At 40.8% G+C, this 20,876-nt stretch overlaps 1 protein-coding gene across 7 annotated transcripts in view; it reads right to left on the bottom strand.

Moving 5' to 3' along the window:
* Nucleotides 1-19,992, bottom strand: part of AP3B1 (adaptor related protein complex 3 subunit beta 1) — a 161,685-nt gene extending 141,693 nt beyond the window's left edge. For 4 of the 7 annotated variants that reach the window (XM_055698838.1, XM_055698836.1, XM_055698839.1 and 1 more), the window contains exons 1-2: nucleotides 19,758-19,992; nucleotides 5,856-5,931 (exon numbers count right to left, since the gene is read on the bottom strand). In XM_055698838.1, the coding sequence (XP_055554813.1) occupies nucleotides 5,856-5,931; nucleotides 19,758-19,888 (207 nt within the window). In that variant the 5' untranslated portion in view covers nucleotides 19,889-19,992. The remainder of the gene's footprint in view (nucleotides 1-5,855; nucleotides 5,932-19,757) is intronic. The other 3 variants (XM_055698835.1, XM_055698837.1, XM_055698840.1) reach the window with 1 other exon arrangement.
* Between the last annotated feature and the right edge of the window lie 884 nt (nucleotides 19,993-20,876).

The raw sequence follows: 20,876 nt of genomic DNA, 5'->3' as shown, positions 1-20,876 counted from the left end.
GAGTGCTGGCTGGTTACAAGTTTGGAAGGGTGGAAGCAATAAACTGTACTTTATTATATCAGACAAAATAATTTTAATGCTTTTAAAATTACTTAAAAAAAAGATCTTGCTAATCTGAAAAGCTTCACAGAATTACCTCTAGGGAGCTGCTATAAAAAAACCCCAAACAACAAACAACAAAAAGAACAAACATCAGGAGAAGTTGTGCAAGTTACTTTTATCGGAAACAATCCTGGTCTGCAACAGAACAAAGCAGAAAAAAAATCAAATAGATACCACACTTTTAAAACAAAGTTGTTTTCCATAGCAAGATCAGCACAAGAGGCCTTAAAGTGTTTATACAGACAAAAAAATACTAAGGTAAAAGCAAGATCAGTCAAACCACTGATTTTTTTCTTTTTCAAAAGGAAGAAAGTTTTCGTATTTAATCTCACTGAAATCTGAAACTAAAGCATGTAATGAATAATAAAATTGTCCCAGTAAAGAGCACAAACATCAAAATTCCAGTTTAGCTTCAGCCCTTGTATGAACAGCTTCAGAATTAAGTTATTAAAAAAAAAAGCCCTAAGTACATTAGATGGAGTAAAATACTTCAGCATACACTACAGCTGTACTACTCCATTTCTTAGATCTAATTCCAGTGGAATGCCTGCCAGTACTTCATATTCAAGCTGCTGACCCTGGAATCTCATGAACATGTTACAGTGCTGCTGAACGTGGACTCAGCACACTCAGCACACCCCCAGCTAAAGTCACAGGCAGGATCTAGTCAGCCAAACATCAAACTAATCAGAAAGGTCAAGAGCTCACCGAGATGAGCAAATATGCAGGGATCCAACACAGGAACATGAGCTTTGCAACTGTGGTTACCGCTCCTCATAATGATCGCACACTCTCACCATTACTCAACATTATATAGCTGATTAAACTTCATATTCCAAACTCACAGGTCTGTTTGTGTATTTAATTGATAAAACACTAAAGGGCATAAAGAACTAGGACCACATGTAACAAAAATTAAGGAAACACAAAAGCAGGCAATACCTTGACAAACTATATTTGGAGAGAGTTAGAAGAAAGACAAAAGAAGAAGCAAGAAGGTAGCTGTAGTTCAAGCTGTAAGCCTGTTCAAAAGGGTTTGAGAGCAGCTGTCCAGCATGACATTCCAATTTAACCAACTTAACATTCTTGCTGCTCTATTAAAAGTACAGGAAATGACAAAACTAAGCAGCAAAAGCACTGTATATACTTCAAGGGTTTTTAACTAAGAATCTAACTTAAAACACTGCTGTCAGGACTGGGGGTGTGGTGCCTTTATAATTAATGCCAGATTCAGAATGACCAGAGTCAAGTAGAACTTAGTAGCAAGATGCACTGCAGAGAAGTATAGAATAAAACATTATCAATCATCTCATCTTGATGCAACACAAGTTATGTTATTCAAAAAAAAGGAATGATTCTTAGACTTCCCTGATACACTGTAACAGTATGACTCTATGCATTACTTGCATTGTTTAACTTATCAACCATAATAGCTCCAGTGTACCATGTAAATATGTATTCAGGTTCTTTTAAAAGAGTGTATTTTGACTCATTAACTCATAACTATTAGTGTAAACCCTCCTTAGCCCATGGATCATTAACCTGAAAGAACATAATGGCTCTTTCCAAGACTAAGGTCTATCATGTCATTTTTGTTGCTCTGCCTAGTCACTGCTCAATTGTGTTGTCTTACATACCTAGAACTCCTGCAGATAGAACTTGTCACTCTAGAGTAAGTGCTATGTAATGTCAGAGTATATTAAGCTTTATTTTTTCCATGAGACACACACACAGACACGGATGACATTCTCTGTAGGAAATCAAGCATGTGAATTTGTTTCCTAAATTTATCCTCTGCAATCTTCAGGAGTGAAATCTCAATGGAGATTTTTTTCCCAGAGAAGTTCTGAGAGGTTTCAAGAGCTAGTAACAAGAATACCTTAGTGGTTGTAATATCATTATATGTTTTAAAAGAAATACTGGCTATTGTGTTTTCATGCATGTAGTAGAACAAACTTGGTTCTGTATATGCTTCAAATGTATTTCTAAACCGACAGTGTTGCTCACAATCTTCCAAAGACTGCAGTTATTTTACAGCATGCATACAAGGAAGAAACAAAAAATAACACACTGACTGAAAAAAAAAAAAAAAAAGACATAACTGATCATTGAAGTCACACAAGCATTTTAGCTGAAGGTAAGACTATACACCTTCATGTAAGAGAGGGACTGGAAAGATCATAACAGGACTACTCCTATGCTTGAAATTATGTTGTTAGAAGTCACTCTCTGCAAGACAGACTTGTTTTTATTTGTAACGAATCTCTTTCTCCCCAGGAGGGAGTTCACAAACCATCTTAAAGAAGGAGGAATCATAGAATGGCTTGGGTTGGAAGTGACCTTAAAGATCACCTAGTTCCAATCCCTGCTGCAGACATAAGCCATAAGCAGTCCCGGTACTTTTCCATCACACCTATACAGACAAATGAAGGTTCAGCCTCTTGAAGACTACTCAAAGGGTAAGAAAACTATTGGTATGCACAGCTTTTTCCCCCTACCTAAAATTAGTGAAAATGCACATTCCAGTGAGACACATTAAATAGCAGTCTTGACAGAGTTCCTTTTTCCTCTAGTAAAAAGGCTAAAGTCTTTCACCCCTGGAAAACACATCCCATCCCTGAGAAGTCTCTAAATGTAAGCACACAACCAGTAACACACAAGCATCTTTGTGCCCAGCAAGAACATTATGACCACTGCTAAAAGGCCTTAAGCTAATTGTGCAAGATCACAGGCCTGGCTTGTAAAGCTCATTGTTTCAGTTTATGTGAACCAGAGGTTGGTAGCAGGAGTCTATTATGAAACACATAATAGACTTGTTTAAACACAAGATAAAAGCAAATACCTTGAAAATATGGAAGAGACAAAAACCAGAGGATCCAATAGTTCAGACAACTTGCAGCCAAGTAATGATCAACCTTATGAGCTAAAAGTCTGCTTTAGTTCAAGAAAAGCAGCAGCAGCTGAGCAAGGAAAAAATATCCAAGAAACTGAAGGTGCCTGCTGACATGTGGAAAAGTAGTGCTCTTCCAGCACTGCACAGTGCCTAGAATAGTGACAAAAAAACAAGGACTGGGAAATTATAAAAGGACAAAGATCCGTAACTGGGAAATGGGGAGCAGAAGACAGAATGTGCTCAATGCACTTCTGCCTTCCCTTGCTGAAGATTTGATCACCTCAGCCTAAGACATAAAGGACCACAGGTATCCGTGCTAACTACATGTCCCCAGCCTCATGGTATCACCCAACTTCTAGGAAATTTGTATAGTTGTTAAAAACCGCTTTGAATATTTCACAGCAGCAGGTATTTATGATGAGTGCATCTGCTCATTGCACACTCATTTATGAGAGAGCATTTTTTGCAGGTAAAAGTGAAAAAAAAATCAATCTAGTAAAGCCTTGGTTTAAAATTTAAACCTGACCCCACTTAATAGTTTCCAATTCCCCCATATACATATACACACACACTTCCAGTTGCAACAGTTTCCAGATACAGATCTGACCCCTTTTTTAAAAGGAAAACCAAGGGAGCAACAGGTAACTGCCCAAGCTTCCCACCCACACTAATGGCCAGAAGAAAGCACAAGAATATAAGTTATCATAGATTGAAACCATGACACTTCTAAAAGCCATGATTTCCTGCAACAGGACCTCTGTATGCCAGACTCTCACTGGTCAGATGCTGAGGAATCCCACATCATGTTGGAGAAATGAACGAAGAATCTTTTCACAAAAAAAGGAAAAAAAAGGTGGGTCCTGCTTGACAAACCTGATTTCCTTCTACAAGATGACCGACTAGCGAATGAGGGAAAGGCTGTGGATGTTGTCTACCTGGACCGTAGTAAAGCCTTTGACACCAGCTCCCACAGCGTTCTCCTGGAAAAACTGGCTGCTCATTGCTTGGATGGACGTATTCTGCACAGGGTAAAAAGCTGGCTGGATGGCTGGGCCCAAAGAGTGGTGGGGAATGCAGTTACATCCAGCTGGCAGCCGGTCACCAGTGGTGTTCCCCAGGGCTCAGTACTGGGGCCAGCTCTGTTCAGTATCTTTATCGGCGCTCTGGACAAGGGGATCGAGTGCACCCTCAGCAAGTTTGCAGATGACACCAAGCTGGGCAGCAGCGCTGATCTGCAGGAGGGCAGGAGGCTCTGCAGAGGGATCTGGACATGCCGGACCGATGGGCCGAGGCCAGCTGGATGAGGTTCAAGAAGGCTCCGTGCCGGGTCCTGCACCTGGGTCACACCAGCCCCACACAGCGCTACAGGCTGGGGCAGAGCGGCTGGAAAGGGCCTGGTGGGAAAGGGCCTGGGGGTGCTGGTCGGCAGCCGGCTGGGCATGAGCCAGCAGTGTGCCCAGGTGGCCAAGGAGGCCAGCAGCACCCTGGCTTGTGTCAGGAGCAGTGTGGCCAGCAGGGCAAGGGAAGGGACTGTCCCCCTGCACTGGGCACTGGTGAGGCTGCACCTCGAACCCTGTGTTCAGGTTTGGGCCCCTCACTGCAGGAGGGACGTAGAGGGGCTGCAGCGTGTCCAGGGAAGGGCCACGGGGCTGGGGAAGGGTCAGGAGCACAAGTCTTATGAAGGGCAGCTGAAGGAACTGGGTTTGTTTATAGTCTGGAGAGGAGATGGCTCAGGGGGGACCTTATTGCTCCCTACAACTGCCTGAGAGGAGGCTGTAGACAGGTGGGGGTGGGTCTCTTCTCCCAGACAAGAAGTGACATTACAAGAGGAAACTACCTCAAGTTACTCCAGGGGAGGTTTAGAGTGGATATTAAGGAGTATTTCTTCACTAAAAGGTTGGTGAAGTATTGGAACATATACTGTTCCAAAGGCTGCCCATGGAAATGGTGGAATCACCATCCCTGGAGGTATCTAAAAAAACATGTCGATGCAGTGCTTAGCAGCATGATTTAGTAGTGGACTTTGCAGTCCTGGGTTAACATTTGGACTTGATGATCTCAAAGGTCTTTTCCAACCTAAGTGATTCCATGATGAAGAAGGGAGAAATCACTAGCTCTAGAGTCACAGGAAAGAACACCATCTCATGATACAACCTGTACCTATTCACTTCAGTACATGCTTGGATAGGGTTAACTCATGTGTAAACCAAGCAAAACAAAAAAGCACATCCAGGAGACTGAAGGAACAGTGAGAGAAAAGAAATGCAAAAGCCCCCCAAAAAGAGGTCAAATGGACAATGAACAGCTTTTCTTAGTGCATTACTTAATACTTTTAATAATAAAGGGACATTATCAATTTCATTATGTTTAGTTTATAGGATTTAAACACACAATGGTGTTAAACATTTTTTTTATCACCTTTATGGGTTCACTGAAATAGTCAAATACACAGGCAACATGCTCAATTAAAAAAAAGTATATAAACTAAAGCAGTAAAAATAGTAAATGCAATTTGTCATTTTACTGCAAATTTCTGTTTTCTGTGCTGAATTAAGACAGCACTTGAAGCTTCTCTGAAGGAGCTATTTCCCAGTTTAAGATCTCACCTCCCTACTGAAAACACATATTTACAGGCATATTGGCAGTGCCACATAAATATTTTAAAAGTATATGACTGCATATATTTTGGTATAGCAATTTCTACACAAATTCTGAATTCAGTAGCTTTGAAACACTGTCTAGAGATTCAAAGGGTGACTTGGTACAGGAACTGTAAAGTAAAACCATTATTCACATCCAAGAAATAAAACCAATAATAAAAAAAGATACCCTAAAATAATAATAATAAAAAATCACATACCCCAACAATCCTTTTCATAGCATCCAGCTTTGCAGAATCTTTACTGCTTTCCAACATTTGTTTTAGGTCTTCATTTCTATCGTAGAAGCATAATAAAGCATTTATTAGAAAAAGTAAAAAATAAAACCTGAACACCATTTTTATATTTTTGCATCAATTCAGCAACTTAAGGTGAAGCACTGCTCCTTCTTGCCCACTTTTAAATTGTATTTGTTAACACTCTGACCTAGTGTAATGAAGTGTTTAGTAAAAGAATCTATCAGATTCCAACAATAATTCAAGCCCACACAACTTTAATCTGCTGTTAGCTGAAGCTTGTCTGGAAGGCTGAAGTCTTGAGGCAAGAGAAGAGCTCAATTTGAACCAATTCATTCACTTCTCCCTTTTCCCCCCCAGTGAGGGTCAGATCTAATAACCTGAAGTTGGCATGTTTGTGTTAAAAAGACAGTATCAACTTATGGAAATCATTGAAAAGCCCAAGAGTAGACTTCATCGTTGTATCATGGTCTGAATTTAAAGATTCAAGCATATAATCTTATGTTTTAATTTGCCTTCCTGGATTGCAGATTGCTACCCTCTATTATAAGGATTATAAACCCCAGACTTGTAGTACCATTCTACAGGCTGTAAGATTAAGATAGCCAGATGATTAGACATATACAGCACCCAAGCACTTTCTACAGCTGAAAAAGTTTTCATACAGAAATACTAGGTCAATAAGGATGCTCTCTCACAGATACTGATTCTCATTACCTGTCACTAATGAGAGATCTCACCCTGCTTAGCTTTCTAGATGTGAAGAGATCACAGTCTAACTGCATTTGTACTCTGAAAGTTTACCAAGACTCTTTGAAGAAAGAGCCTTTTGTAATGCCTACATCGCTCCTGTACTAAAAAAATACAAAGCAAACAATGGCTCAAGAAGGGACACCTGCAATATTCCAGAGAACTGAAAACTTCACAAGTTTACAAACCCTGTGAGCTTTTACATAGTCAAGGGCAACATAGAAATCCAGTGTGGAGAGTTGACCTTAGTTGGATGCCACTTGCCCACCAAGACTCTCTATCACCCTCCTCCTCAGAAGGACAGGGCAGGAGAAAGTAAAATGGAAAAAAACCCCTTGTGAGTCAAGATAAAGGCAGTTTAATAAAGCAATAGCAAAGGCTGCATGCAAAAGCAAAGGAAAACAAAAGATTTATTCTCTACTTTCCATCAGCAAGCTGGGAAGTAGGGCTTCAGTACACATTGCAGTTGCTCTGGAAGACAAATGTCATAATGACAAATGTCATAATAACAAATGTCATTGTTCCTGCCCTCTCCTCCTTTCTCTTAGCTTTTATTGCTAAAGAGACATCACATGGTATGGAATATCACTTTAGTCAGTTTGGGTCAGCTGTCCTGGCTATGTTCCCTCCCAACATCTTGCCCACTCCCAGCCTACTGGCCTTTGTGGGGGGAGGCAGCCTCGATGCTGTGTGGGTGCTGCTCAGCAGCAGCCAGAACACTGGTGTGCTACCACCACCTTTCTAGCTACCTATACAAAACACAGCATTATGAAGGCTGCCATGAGGAATATTAACACCATCTCAGCCAGACAGCATTTCAGAAGTGAATACAAAACCTAGATATATTCCGATTTATCACTGCCCTCAGAATTTCTGATTGAAAAGAAAAAGAGGTTTAAGCCAAAGCCAGAATTATTTACAATGAGACACAATGTTGTCATCCATTCCTCCATAAACCTTTAACATCATTTTTCCTACTTGTAAGGGATAGTTTCCTCATTTTCAGACCCGGTACTGCATCTGTTCTGTGCCACTCCATGAGAAATCTGCATTGTCCACACACTTCAATACACATCTACAAAATTAATCTCAACTAGATCGGGAAAACACCCAAACAACATATTTTACTAACAATCCAGAAAACAAACATGCAAAATTCAAGATGCAGACACCTACATACAACTTCCAACTGAAGTCTAACTGCTTTTTCAAAACCAAGTCTTTCATGAAACACTGCAGCAACCTAATACAGATGGCCTGTTGTAAATAATGGCTTCACTTCACAGCTTAATAGTTAAGTATTATTTTAAAAAGTGTTCTATTTTCTCACCTGCTTCAGCATCATTTCCTAAATATCACTGGGAACTCCTTGCGTTGCGTCTGCATCACACTCAAAGGTTCTTACCAGTTTTAGTTACTTCTGTAAGCATTCAAAGAACTATGTGGTCTGTCTTCTGCTGCTGTGTTTATTTAGTTGTTTGCTTCAGTCCTTTACATTTCCTATTTAACTTTGTTCTGCAGTTTTGTATACTGTTGAGATCAGTTCAAGCAAACATGCTTGTGTTCAGCTCTTTATCCTCACACTTCTTTAGGTGGTCCGTATTTTTCCCTCAGCTCTATATCCTTTTTTTTGATATCAGAAATCAAATATTAGTTGGTTTAGGGTTGTACCTAAAATACCTTAAACAATATGCCTTTTTTTTTTTTTTTTACCTTCTAATCTCTCTGTGTACTTCCATTTGCAATTAACTTCTTAGGAAGGTTAGCTTGATGCACTTTTTGGCAGCTCTCTTTATTCCCATTCCTGGCCACAGAGATAGCTTGCTTTGCTGACCATTTCTGTCCACCTATTCCTCGTAGGATAGCAAGTAAGTTTCAGTTCTTTTAGATCACCTTGAAACACCCTACTTGAGACTTTGCTCTAGTTAGATACAGAAATTTTCAGAGATTTCTAATTCCTTCTGCTTAAGTTTTAATCCTTACCTTGTGAAAAGATCTGGATGACAACCGTTATCAAAGTTACCTAGCAGAAGACTGGACTTCATTTAGAAAGCTGCTTCTAGTACTATGCTCCTGCTGCCAGTTTTCTATTGCCAATTCATACAATCCTGCCCAAATTGACAGAGACATCAGTAGAAGTTAAAGCACAGGGTAACATAACTAAGCTGTGATCACCTAGTTCTCATGTAATTGGTAGGAAGATGCTTTGGCTCCTTGGCACAACCAGCACAGCAACCACTTTTCAAAACAAATCAGTATCTGACTAAAACTCAAGAATTCTGCATGAATAAGACGTTGTAGCAACTGCTTAATGTTCAAGTCTAGGAGTAAATTTACCTAATAAAAAAAGTTAAAAAATTAACATGAAAAAATGCCAAGAACATTTGTAAGTGAGAAAGTAGAAAACATGAAAACAATAATTTGAACTTGAGAATCAAGTAGCAAAACTGAAGGAAGTTACACAGCACAAAATTAAATGCTGAAGACAACCTCTCAGAAGTTGCGAATAACAAAAGCAGACAGTATAGTTATCACATGGTAAGTACGCATTACCTGTGTAACAAAAACAAAGAGGCAAAAGGTGACTTTAAGTTGTGAAGACAGAAGAAATTGGTATTTAATGACAAAATGTATTTCTAATTGCTGATATAAAGTATTTTATCACACATTTCAAATTAAAACATTTTGAAATGTTGACAGGGAAGATAGAAGCCAGAGAAATTCAGGCATGAAGACCTGTTTACAGCCAGCCTTGCTTTCCTAAGAGAAAAGCGGTGGAGGCAGGGGCGGAAGGAAAAGAGAAAAATAGAAGAAAACTACAAGTTCTTGATTAATTCATTTGGAAATTAATTGCTACATGAACTAGTGTTTTGTTTTTTTTTTTTAATCTTTTCCTAAGAAATTATATTAGCAAGCATTAGATACTTATAGAGTAAAATACTGATCTATATGTTCATATGTAGAAGACCAAAGGCTTGCTGCTGCAACAGTTAGATGTGGTTTCAGTGTAACCTCAAAGTTTCACCCTTTAGGAGTGCAAGACACCTCAATTATTTTACCCAGCACTGCAGAATTTTGTTCCATTCTTTTAAGTACAGTATTTAAAAAAAAAAAAAAAAGAAAAAAAAAAGAAAAAAGCTGACTGCACTCAACCAAGCTTCCATGCCAAGACTGAGGTCTATGCAAAAAAAGTAATTTAAGTAACAGGATACCCACTCCCCGGCTGTTTTCAATTTCTAGAAACAAATATCCTACACAGATTTCAAAGGTCAGTTCCCTCCAAAAAACTCTTATCAGCAGCCTCAAGGAACGATGGGAAGGGCAAATGCATTTCAGTCTTTCATAATGCAGTTTATTGTACTGTACAAAAATATTTTCATCTTCTGAGCATTAGGAAGATTTAAGAGAATTTGAAACCTTAACTGAAATCCCTCAAAACCTAAAATGAAGGAAGTATAAATGCAAGTTTCATACTGCTGTTCATGTTTCTACACTCACTAGTTATTCTGAAGTGACAGTTCTTCAGTACACAATGTTAAACAAATAATTTCTTCATTACTTATGTCCACCTGCCAGGAGCTCAGGAAAATGCAAGCAACCCTTCAGCTGTATCAATATCCTTGCCTCTCCCTGTTAAAACTTTGAGAGTAATTCTAGCCTTAAAGAGTTAGGTCTTTATTACAGATGACTGAAATATAAGCTTTATTACTTTAGAAGCAAAGTCAAGTTTAAAGAAGCCTGATCTGACAGTTTACAAATATGGAGCTATATGAAGCAGGAGAGTAGCAATCCCAACAACAGTGGCTGCCAAAAAAAAAAAACCCAAACAAAAAAACTTTGGAAGAGTAAACATACAGTCTCTGAGCCCATTTTCCCAACCAATAAGAGCTGAGATGATTTACTGAAATTTACTTGGAAAAAGACTCCCACCTGTCTGCCCATTGCCATATCTAAGAATGTAATGAGATTTCACGAAGTTGTAGTCTAGTGTCTTAACCTCTATGTAATATGGCCCCACTGTCCTCCAATGTTGCCAACTGAAAGCACTGGTATGGACTATAATTAGAAATATTATACTCATATATGACATGAACAGGTTATGAAATACAATGTATATTATCTGCATAGCATCTACCAAAAAAGGCAATGAGCCAATTATTAGTTTATTAAGGAATAAGTACTCAGCTGCCTTTATAATGTTTACCAGCACAGGCTTGTATTCCTCAGTGTAAGAACTTGAAAGCTAAGGGAATGTAAATTAGAAATGCAAATTCAACACCTAACTTTCTCTCAAGCAAGCATCACACATGAGAGACCTGGGATGACACAACATGATGGACATCACAAAACACATCCAGAATAATACACTCTCTTTAAATCACTGGTTGAACGTTAAGCAGACTGAAACAAATTCTGTCTTCCATGTTTCCATCTTTTATGACTGTAGCCTTTAAGGTAGAATACTTTTTGTCTTTCTACCACAAAGCACTGTTTTCTTCATATGCCTTTGTACCATTTCTGGATATAATAGGGGTATGGGTATGATAGGACCTATGACAGGCCTACTGGATCCTATGTCAGGATTACTCTTACAGATGTTACTGTAAGAAACTAAACAAAAAATGTTCTCATTCTCTTTCATGCTCCCTCTACTCCCCTGCCACTAAGACGACAAAACCCAAACCTTACAAAAACAGCACCCCAATGCCCCAAAACACGAGGGAAAGAAAAGAAAAACACCACTAAAATACCAAACCCTAAAGCCTGATACTCGAGAGAGCATCCCACCAAACTATTTTAACAGACTGTAGTCTTACGTACAGGAAACAGTAACTAAAGAACAACTCTTAGTATGTCATAGTCTTAGCAGCACACTTGGGCCACTAAAACTAGCATCTTGCTCAGATTAAGACTGGGATTTCAGACTTCACTGAGAAACATTACCCACTTTTACAGAAAAAGAAAGCAGGAATAACTGTATGTCACTCCTATAGTTAAACAAGTTATGTTATGATAAATTTGGGCCTTTCAGTTACTTTGTCTTCATGTAGGAACTATCACAAACCTTTCATCACACTAAAATACTAACCTATAATTTGTGGCATACCATTTGCCACTGCACCTACATGTTCCCAACAACTGTTTTTAAGAGAACACCTAGTCCACTCGGATAAAATACACATTGACTGTATCTCCTATTCCTTTTAGCAATAAGCAATACCATAAGATAAAACCCATTAATTTCTAGCTTTGCTACAGTTTTAATGTACCCAGTTACTGAAAGAAGTCACCCCCTAATCATAAGGCTTTCATTGTAAAAAGCAGAAGTTTCCTAAGTATCGAAACCGCAACTGAAGTCCAGCTGGCAATGCAACAATAATCCTTTAGCTACAAAATCTTTAATCACGGAAGTTTATCAGCCCATTGTTTTATTAATTACGAATTTAATTGTGACTGCTTCCCATGCCATCTGTATGCCCCAAAACCTGGGAACAGTTTTAATCACCTCTAAGAAAGAGGAAGGAATTTTAAACAAACTCATGGTGAGACAGTGGATTTTCATATACAAGGACAGCACTGTGTTACTGCAAGGTAAAATCTGGGAAGTGGCAAACAAATCCACCACTGGGGAGGAAGCAAGCTTTACCAGTTCCAATATTATGGAACCACCTATCATAGATCAAGAACGAAAGTTACAAAAATCCATTCAACAGAGTTTTAATAATGCATTTCCTGGTTTAAGTTCTCCATCCACTGCGTACTTACACAATATCAGCTGCATTGTTCTTGCATTCAAAGTCTTTAGGAGATTTCAATGTGGATGACACACTTTTAACCACAGGATACCAAGATTTATGGGATTTTTTTTGCCTGCAGCATAGCAACACATTCCAACATAAAGTTCAAAATATTGTGAATGTTACCAAGCTTGAAACAGAAAACCCACACTGACAGAGCAGCTTAACCTTTGGTCTTGGCACCCAAGTAGTAATTTAATCCTATGGAAGATCCCATGCCCCCCCTCCCCAAATAATGAAAAAAAAAAAATTAAAATAAGTTAAAAAAACATACAGTAAAAAATCTACTGGCAACGCAAAATCCTTAAAATAAATTGGCTTATTCTAGCTCAGACTATTGTATAAACGCTAAACAAGTGTGAATTTAACACTTAAAGAGGAACTGTAAATCGATTTCAGAGCCATGTAACATGGAAGTTAAAACAGCAGCAAATACATGCTGCAATGTAAGTATTTTGCTGTTGATTTGGGGTCTTCCTCTAGCAGGAAATTAAGAAATCTGAGTTTCAGTGTTTCATTCTATACCGCAAACTGTTTGAATGACATCTTGTGGTGCTATTCAGTATTGCCATCGTCTTCCATTAGAACACGATTCATATTTATTGCCAATTCACAACACCAACACAGAATTCAAGTACTTCAAGGGAGACTCAAATCATTTGGCTGGAAGTGTAGCTGTAACTGTGGTTTAAAGAGAAATTGAGAGGAGAAATAATTTATTTCCTTCAAAGCCACACCTAATTTTTCAATCTGAAAACTAAACATGCTACTACCCCAAAAGCAAACTTGATAGTTTCAAAGGACAGACAGCAGTGATGAGAGGAAAACCAGGGTAACTATAACATCCTGTAAGGCTGAGAGCCACAGGGAAAACAAGACCCGTCCCAGTCTTAATAGCAACATAATGTAACTCACCCTTCTCATGGAGGAAGGATATAGAAAGGGTAACTGAATAAAGCATCTTCCAGTTCCCTGCTGTGAAGCTAGTACCTGAAGAATGCTTTAGCAACTCAGTGCATGAACACCTGTGAAGTTGCTGCTACCAGCATCAATGCAGATATGCAAACTATGTACATTTCAAAAGCTCTAACCAGATGGCAGCTAGTATGACAAAGCTGTTTGAGACCCTTTCTGGAAAGGGCTGTGATTTAATCTAAGATTATCTGTTGTCAGTAAAGTAGTTATAGACACTACTTCATCCAGCAACAGGAAAGGTTGTCTGAAAGGAGGAAAAAGATCTTGCAATCCCACTGCATGCGACCTCTTCCCATAGCGCCCGCACCTACGATGCTGCAGGGAAGCTTCTGTGAAAGAAAAATCTTCCTTGGTAGCAGAGGTCAGTTTCTTGAAGGCTGAAAAAGTGGTGTCTGAGGTGGTGCTGCTCAAGACAGTCTGTCTTGAGGCCAACAATCAGAACTTGCAGATCACTTTGCAGCATCTGATAGTTGTGAAGTGGTTATAGGAGAGTGTGAAGCTTTATTTCCAGCTTTCCTGAAATGGTGGGAAAAGGCTTCTTTTACAGATATTACCACAAAGGCAGTGCTGTCACTGCCAGAACCTACAACAGCATTAGTATGTTTATATGTATGTCCACAGCGTTTCAGAAACACCATTAAAAAGCATTACAATGCTCTTCATCTTCTAGCAGAATGTAAAAAAAAAAAAATCTTTATAAGCCAGAAGAATTCTGGTTTTCTCAAAGTAAGAAAACTACTGCAGGGTGGCATAGATAAGGATAGCCTTCGGAAAAGCAGAACTACGAAAATCTTGAACACCTTGCAAGTGTCAGCGTTATGGTATGATAGTGTTACAGAAATGTATTTTTAATGCCATTCGGGATGCAGATCATAGCAAGCATCTAAGGCAAATATATGACAACATAATAAATACGCAGAAACCACAGAGAAGACCCTGAACTACAAACTTCCCTTTCTGAGGAAATAAAAAGCCTCAAAAAATTTTTAATTACTACATTACAGATAAACACAGCAAATCAACAGTTCATTGCTTGCATCCTCATATGTGCAAAGTGCATGTCAATAAGAATATATTCAGCTTGTGCCACTTTCCCATCAGATCTGACCAATTTCAGCTGGAGAAGTGCTCTGCAACAGTATGCCTATATTCATACACTGGATTTAGTACCTATCCTGGTACTGACTACAGGGTGTATTGACTACAGGAGTCAGATTTTATCTTGTAGAGTCATCAGTTCATCCAAACCACTAATCTTTGCTGTCCTGCACATCCTACCAAACTGGCATATCACCATAATAGTGGGCACAGCGCCACTAAAACAGATGGGGAAAGAAAGTAGTTGTGCCAATGAGCTAGCGGATGCATGAAGTTTGGCTATTAGGGCTCGAGATTCCTCCAAGAATTTCACAAATGGCAGTCTACATACAAGCTTTCCTTGACTGGTTGAACAGGCTACACCACGGCAAAACCAGATCAACTTAAGGCTCCAAGAACATCTCTGGCAGCTGTTGAAAGCAAGTTCTTAGCTCTCATGAATTTGGAAAGTGTTATGCACAGAGAACTAGGGAATGAGTACCTTAATGAAATCACCACCTTAGATCAGCTCTCTGCAAAACAGGCTTGCAAATCTCAGCAAAAAACCCCAGGTTTTCAGCCCTGCCACATTTTCTGATGAATAGCTCAACAGAATGCATAAACTAGATCTGCAGGAAAAAAAAGTAATCTAATAAATTATAAATTTATTTTGCTTGGCAGGAATACAGTTTAAAGATGCAAATCAGTAAAGCTGAAAATGCATGTTATAAATTTGCCACCTGCTTCAATAGTGTACTTATCAATTGGTATCTACTGGCGTTACTCATGGTTCACCTGTAAGTTCATTTGGTTTAGATACAACAACAGCTAATTTTACAGCTTAAATTGTATCATTTCCAAGAACCAAACATTATTATATTTTAATACTACATGCAGGTAAGTTTTGTTTAAAATGCAGTTAATATAGATGAAAAGCCTCTGCCCACCCACAATTAACAGCACGCAGTAACAGCTACACCCTAAGGTACACAGTTAACATGGATTCTGTGTTACTAATTATCTCTCCAGGTTTTCTTAAGTTGGAAGATGGCTGGACTTTTCATCCCTCTAGACAGAGCAACAGTACATAGTGTAACTATACAAATACACTTAGGCGATGTGCATCAAACAGTATCTCTCTAAACAACACAGAGGATTCTGACAGTCTTCCAAATAGGCAGTGTTTATTTCATGGACTCCACCAATCTAGACCATGGAGAAATAGCTTGAGGTCCACAGGCTGGATTCAGCTTGTCCATAAGATTTACACAACTTCTTGGCTCTCAGCCGTTTTCTACTGAAAACTCCTGTTATGGGCAAAGACTTGCCTACAGCACATTTCCACTATTCTGGCAGCCCACAACCTGACCCTTTTTCTTCTTTTTCAAAGATGTGGGGCATCTGAATGATGTACACCTGGAGTAGCTAGAGTGACCTATGTCTAAAACATAATCAGCTCACAGAGAAGTGTAACACCACCTATCTGGACACACAAATTCCTAAAATGTAACTAAACAAACTGTATAAAGGAATACCATACATGTCAGCTCATGTGACCAGCATGAAAGAGGGAATGGGAAAGGAAAAGGTATCTCCAGCCATGCAGTGGGGCCCATTCCACACAACAAGGTTTAGATTGACTTATCTGAGGTACACAAGGTTTTTTATTTGTTCAGTTATTGAGATATCTAACAAAATGAACACGAAGTTTCCATCCTCTGAACACTAGATCCCTCTCTGATGTATTTGAAGTGATCTAACTAATCAAAAGGTTTTTTTGAAAGCAATACATACCAAATAGGCAAGTTATATTTGCCTCTTTAGTCAGGATTCAATACTGACAGAAAAAACTAGCTCCAAACTCATATATTTGTTGTGAAATCTCTTATTCAAGAACATTTTAGTTTAGCCAAAACCAGTAAAAAAACACTTTCTTACATACATGTTATATTTAATAACTTATATAACGGTTTGGAAAAACCTCCTCCTTTTCTCATTCACTTTGGTCCTGAGCATTTATACAGTTATCTGATAAAAGCTGACCAAAGTTTTATTTTTTCAATCTTTTTTCCCTCACTGCACTGGATACATACAATATATTAAGTAATGGGAAACATACTATTTGCATATACTACATGCAACCTATTGTGCCTTGTTTATATTAAGAAAATTTCAATTACTATTTCATCTTTACTGATCTTCCAGCAGTGAGACTTTCCACTTACTCAGGTTTAAGATGTCATCATGACAGAAGTTTTGAGGCACTGAGATATTTTCAATACTGTTATCATGTGTCTCAACCAAACCCCAAACTTTAACATGTCAAAAAATACTATGTTAATTAACTGAATTGAAGATTCTATTTGTAATTAAAAGTTATCAATCAGTCGTAGAATTGCTAAAGGTAAAAAAGGCAGCTTTAGCAAGAGAGTAAGACATATGGGCTTTTAACACCCAGGGATGCTCAGAAGTTTTAGGTATGTACTTCAGCTGGGTATTTCTACTGAAGCACTAAAACCAAAACAGTTAGGACAAATAATTTATATCAGGTCAACTTCAGACTTCACATTTAAGTCTAGTAATAGTAATTTGTGCCTCTGTGTGCAACTTGTTGTAGGCTGTTCTAAATAAATGCCGCAAAATTGAAAACAGCCTAACCTAATAAACAATTTTTTATTTCAAAAGCATTTTGGCTTTTTGTCTTCATGACAAACAGGAAAAGACAGAAAACATAAAAGAGACTGGGATTTTTTAAAGCAAGTGTTTAGAGTAGTATCTTGATATTTATACTTGAACCACATGATATTGTTCAGATTAACTGGCAACAGCCAAGTGCAGGCCTCTAGTCCAACAGTTTCTGCAGCAACAATCAATATACTGGGCTATATATTAATATATTTGCCCCTCTCCTGAGGAAGAGTTTTTCTTATATCATCAGTAGGTGTTAGGAAGAATCTCTCAGAAACAAAAAAAAAGTTTGCCAAGCACCGAAACGTCACAATGATATGTGACATAAGTACATCTAAGATAATATTCAGAAGTGTTGAGTGACAATCAAGAAAGATCAGCACACAGACTCTGAAAAGCCGTAACTGATTTTATTTTCACCAATGGAACAGTCCCCACACTTCAACACACAGGATGCAGACACATCTTGCATTTCTCTGTATGCCCAGAAGGGAGGGATCGGATCTGCCCAGTTTAAAGAACACAAAACCAAACCACCAGAAGATAAAATGTCTTCCATCTAGGCTACACTTCCTGTTCTTAGAAGATTTCCATTTCAGCTGTAAGGATAAGAAATTTCATTTGTTTCTCAACAAGGAGTTTTTGGCCTATTAGCAGGTAAACTATGCCACATACATGCTATATGCTTGATAATGACTACTACATTTTCCAAACAGTCTGTTTTTCTAACAATAGCCCTCACTTATAGTCCAGTGGCTTTTTCACACCAAGTTTCATAATCTTCCTGCACAGTGTCTGTTCCTCAGCTATCCAATCCATACTCGGAGCTTACCCACACAGGTCTGAATCATGGACAAGTTCGTATTTCAGTAAGAATTTGTCTGTGAGCTACAAAAGACCACAGAGATTATTGCCTGCTTTCCTCTCAAGCCCTTACTTTAGAGCAGGGGTCCTCAAACTACGGCCCGTGGGCCGGATACGGCCCCCCAGGGTCCTCAATCCGGCCCCTGGTATTTACAGACACCCCTCCGCCGGAAACCAAGCGGCCGCAGATGACTGCGTGCCACTTCATCTGCACGCCGGCCCCATTTAAAAAGTTTGAGGACCCCTGCTTTAGAGGATGGATCTTTTCTCCCCTCCTGTAGGTGTAAGAGCAAGACTGGAGGAGCAATTAATTAATAAGGCATGTCTACATCTCGCAAGCTATTCTGGTTCTTTCATACTGGGACGCAATCATATACATACGTGTGTACAAAACATCGCAGGACCCCAGAGCTATACTACCTCCCAAGCACTGGACAGCCTCAGCTAAGCTAAGTCACTTCAGCTTCTGCATTTGATAAAACAGAGAGAGCTATACTTCACCTGCAAAACAGTCTGAAGCCTATGATTAAATGAGTTATGTAGAGAATTATGGCCATGATCAATTATTGGGGTACCCCACTCTGTGGTAAAGAAACAGCAAAATAATGGTTAAGAAATAAAGTGAAAAGTTGTTTTCTATGGAAGAGGACAGGAAAAGGATGCAAAAGTCATAAATCAGCTACAACACACAAGTCAGCCGACCAGCATCCACAGTACAGCTGTGAAAATTGTAACTGGAACAGAACAAAAGAGTAAAGTATTTAGTGGAACAGCAACGGAAGATAAATGTGCCTTGTCTAGCAAACTAAGGAGGGAGGCCTATCAGCTGCTGTCCTACAGAGAGAAGCATCAGAGTGACAGCGGCTTCACGCTATTGTTATTTACTTTGGTGTGGTGCAAAAATAAACATATCAGTTTAAGTTCCTAAAGCATGGATGTTTTCTTTGTGCAGAATAGTCAAATTGAAGAAGTAGCGATTGATTTTCTAATGTACATGAGACCTTAGTTTATGGTGCTTTTTATTGGTTGCTCTTGGAATAGATTTTCAATTTGTTGTAGGATAAAACTCCAGCTTAGCAAACCTCTTGATCCTTCCCTTTAGACACGGGTTTTTTTCTCCTCTGCAATTAACTTTTCCTTTCAGGAGCTGAAGGCTTCCTGCGCCAGTGCACTTTGCCTGGTTTTTTTCTCCTCCATTTCCTCATTTTGACTTCTGACCAAGACACAACGCTGTTAACGCTCACTTCAAGCTGGGCACCTCGCCATGATCAACTACATCTCCCACAAATACTTCTAAGCACTTCTTTTTTAACCTACATTTGAAGGCAAAATTAAACTAGTACCAGTGTGCTTAACTAACAAAACCGAGGGGAAAAAAAAAGTAAAACAGTTTTTCTTACAAACAAAAAAATTCACAGATTATCCAGTGCCCTACAAACACGTCAAAGGTACGGCACAGTGAACTTTTCCACGGAGTCCCGCGGGGGTAAGAGCGGGCACCCGAGGCTCCGCTTCCAGCCACGGCCCCCGGCACTGCCCCTCCCCGGGAGAAGCCCCGAGGCCGCACGCCGAGCCCCGCCGCCCGGCCCCCGCGCCGGAGGGCAGGGTCCCGCCCGTCCAGCACCGCCCTGAGGCTCACAGAACCGGTCACCGCTCGGCCGCCCAGCAACCCCTGCCCGGGACAGGCCGCCGCCGCCCGGCCCGCCTCCCTTACTTCTTCGTGCCGCTGCTGAAGAGCCCGAAGGCCGCGGAAGCCGAAGGGGTCATGCTGGCCGCCGCCTCCTGGGCCAGCTCGGGCGCCGCCTCTCCCCCCTGGTCGCTGTAGCTGAGCCCGTTGCCGGACATGTCGCCGCCGCTGCCCACCCGCTCCGCCAAACTTACCGGTGCGGCACACCCCAGCGCTCCCCCCCGGAAGCGGCCGGCACGCGCCAGCACGGCGGGGCGGGCAGGTCACGTGGCGGGAGGCGGGGCCAACCGGCCGGGGCGGAGCTCGCCCTTCCCCGACGTGCTGCTGTTGCTACGGCAACGCAGCCCGGCGGTGACGCGAGAGGGGCGCGAGGCGCCGGCAAGGCCCCAGCCGTTGCCGCTGCCCGCGCCGGGCTCTGCCGCCGGGCCGGGGACCGAGGGGAGCTGCGGCGCCAGTGAAGGCCGGTAGCCGCCTCCCCGCCGCCTCGGGACTGCTGCTGTTTCCAGTCTCGCCTCTTTGTGGCCCCGTTCTCCCTCCCCTCCCGTCCGGCCGCCCCCCGCGCCCCGAGACGGGCCCAGCCCCGCTCGGCGGCTCTGCGGGCGAGCCCGGGGAGGAGCTGTCACCGCTGTCACCCCGTGCCCCCTGCCAACGCCCGGCTGCAGCCCGGCTGCGACGGGAGCCCCGGGGCCTGGCTTGCGCTGAGCTCGATGTATCCGGGCTGCCTGGGGGGCGTGATTTGCTTCCCAGCCGCCCGCTGAGCCTTGGGCACGGCCGTTCGAGGTACAGCCTAGGGCCTGTAGCATCAGCTCGTTTGTTGCTTCTCGTAATCCGTATTACAAATTTACATGTGTCCTGGTAAGCGCCGGTACTTCACCTGACCTCCATGCTTGTTACTGCAGTAGTGGTGGGGCAGCATAGACAGCATTAGTTTACATATGGGAGGCCACAAAATATAAAGGGATAATTAAAAGTTGTCCTAGGACAGTTTCTCCTAATTTCTCTTTACAATCTCACTTTCCTATGTGCTGCTTTCTCCCCTCCACCATTGTCTGAGGGATAATCTGTGTTCATTAAAATGCCCTTCTATCCATCTCCTGACATAACTTATATTAGTGTAGTCCAACCTTTTCATCCTGAGAACTGAAT

The sequence above is a fragment of the Falco cherrug genome, chromosome Z (genome assembly GCF_023634085.1).
Source record: "Falco cherrug isolate bFalChe1 chromosome Z, bFalChe1.pri, whole genome shotgun sequence".
NCBI lineage: Eukaryota > Metazoa > Chordata > Aves > Falconiformes > Falconidae > Falco > Falco cherrug.
Note: the sequence above shows the minus strand (reverse complement) of the source record. Positions and strands in the feature narration are given on the sequence as shown.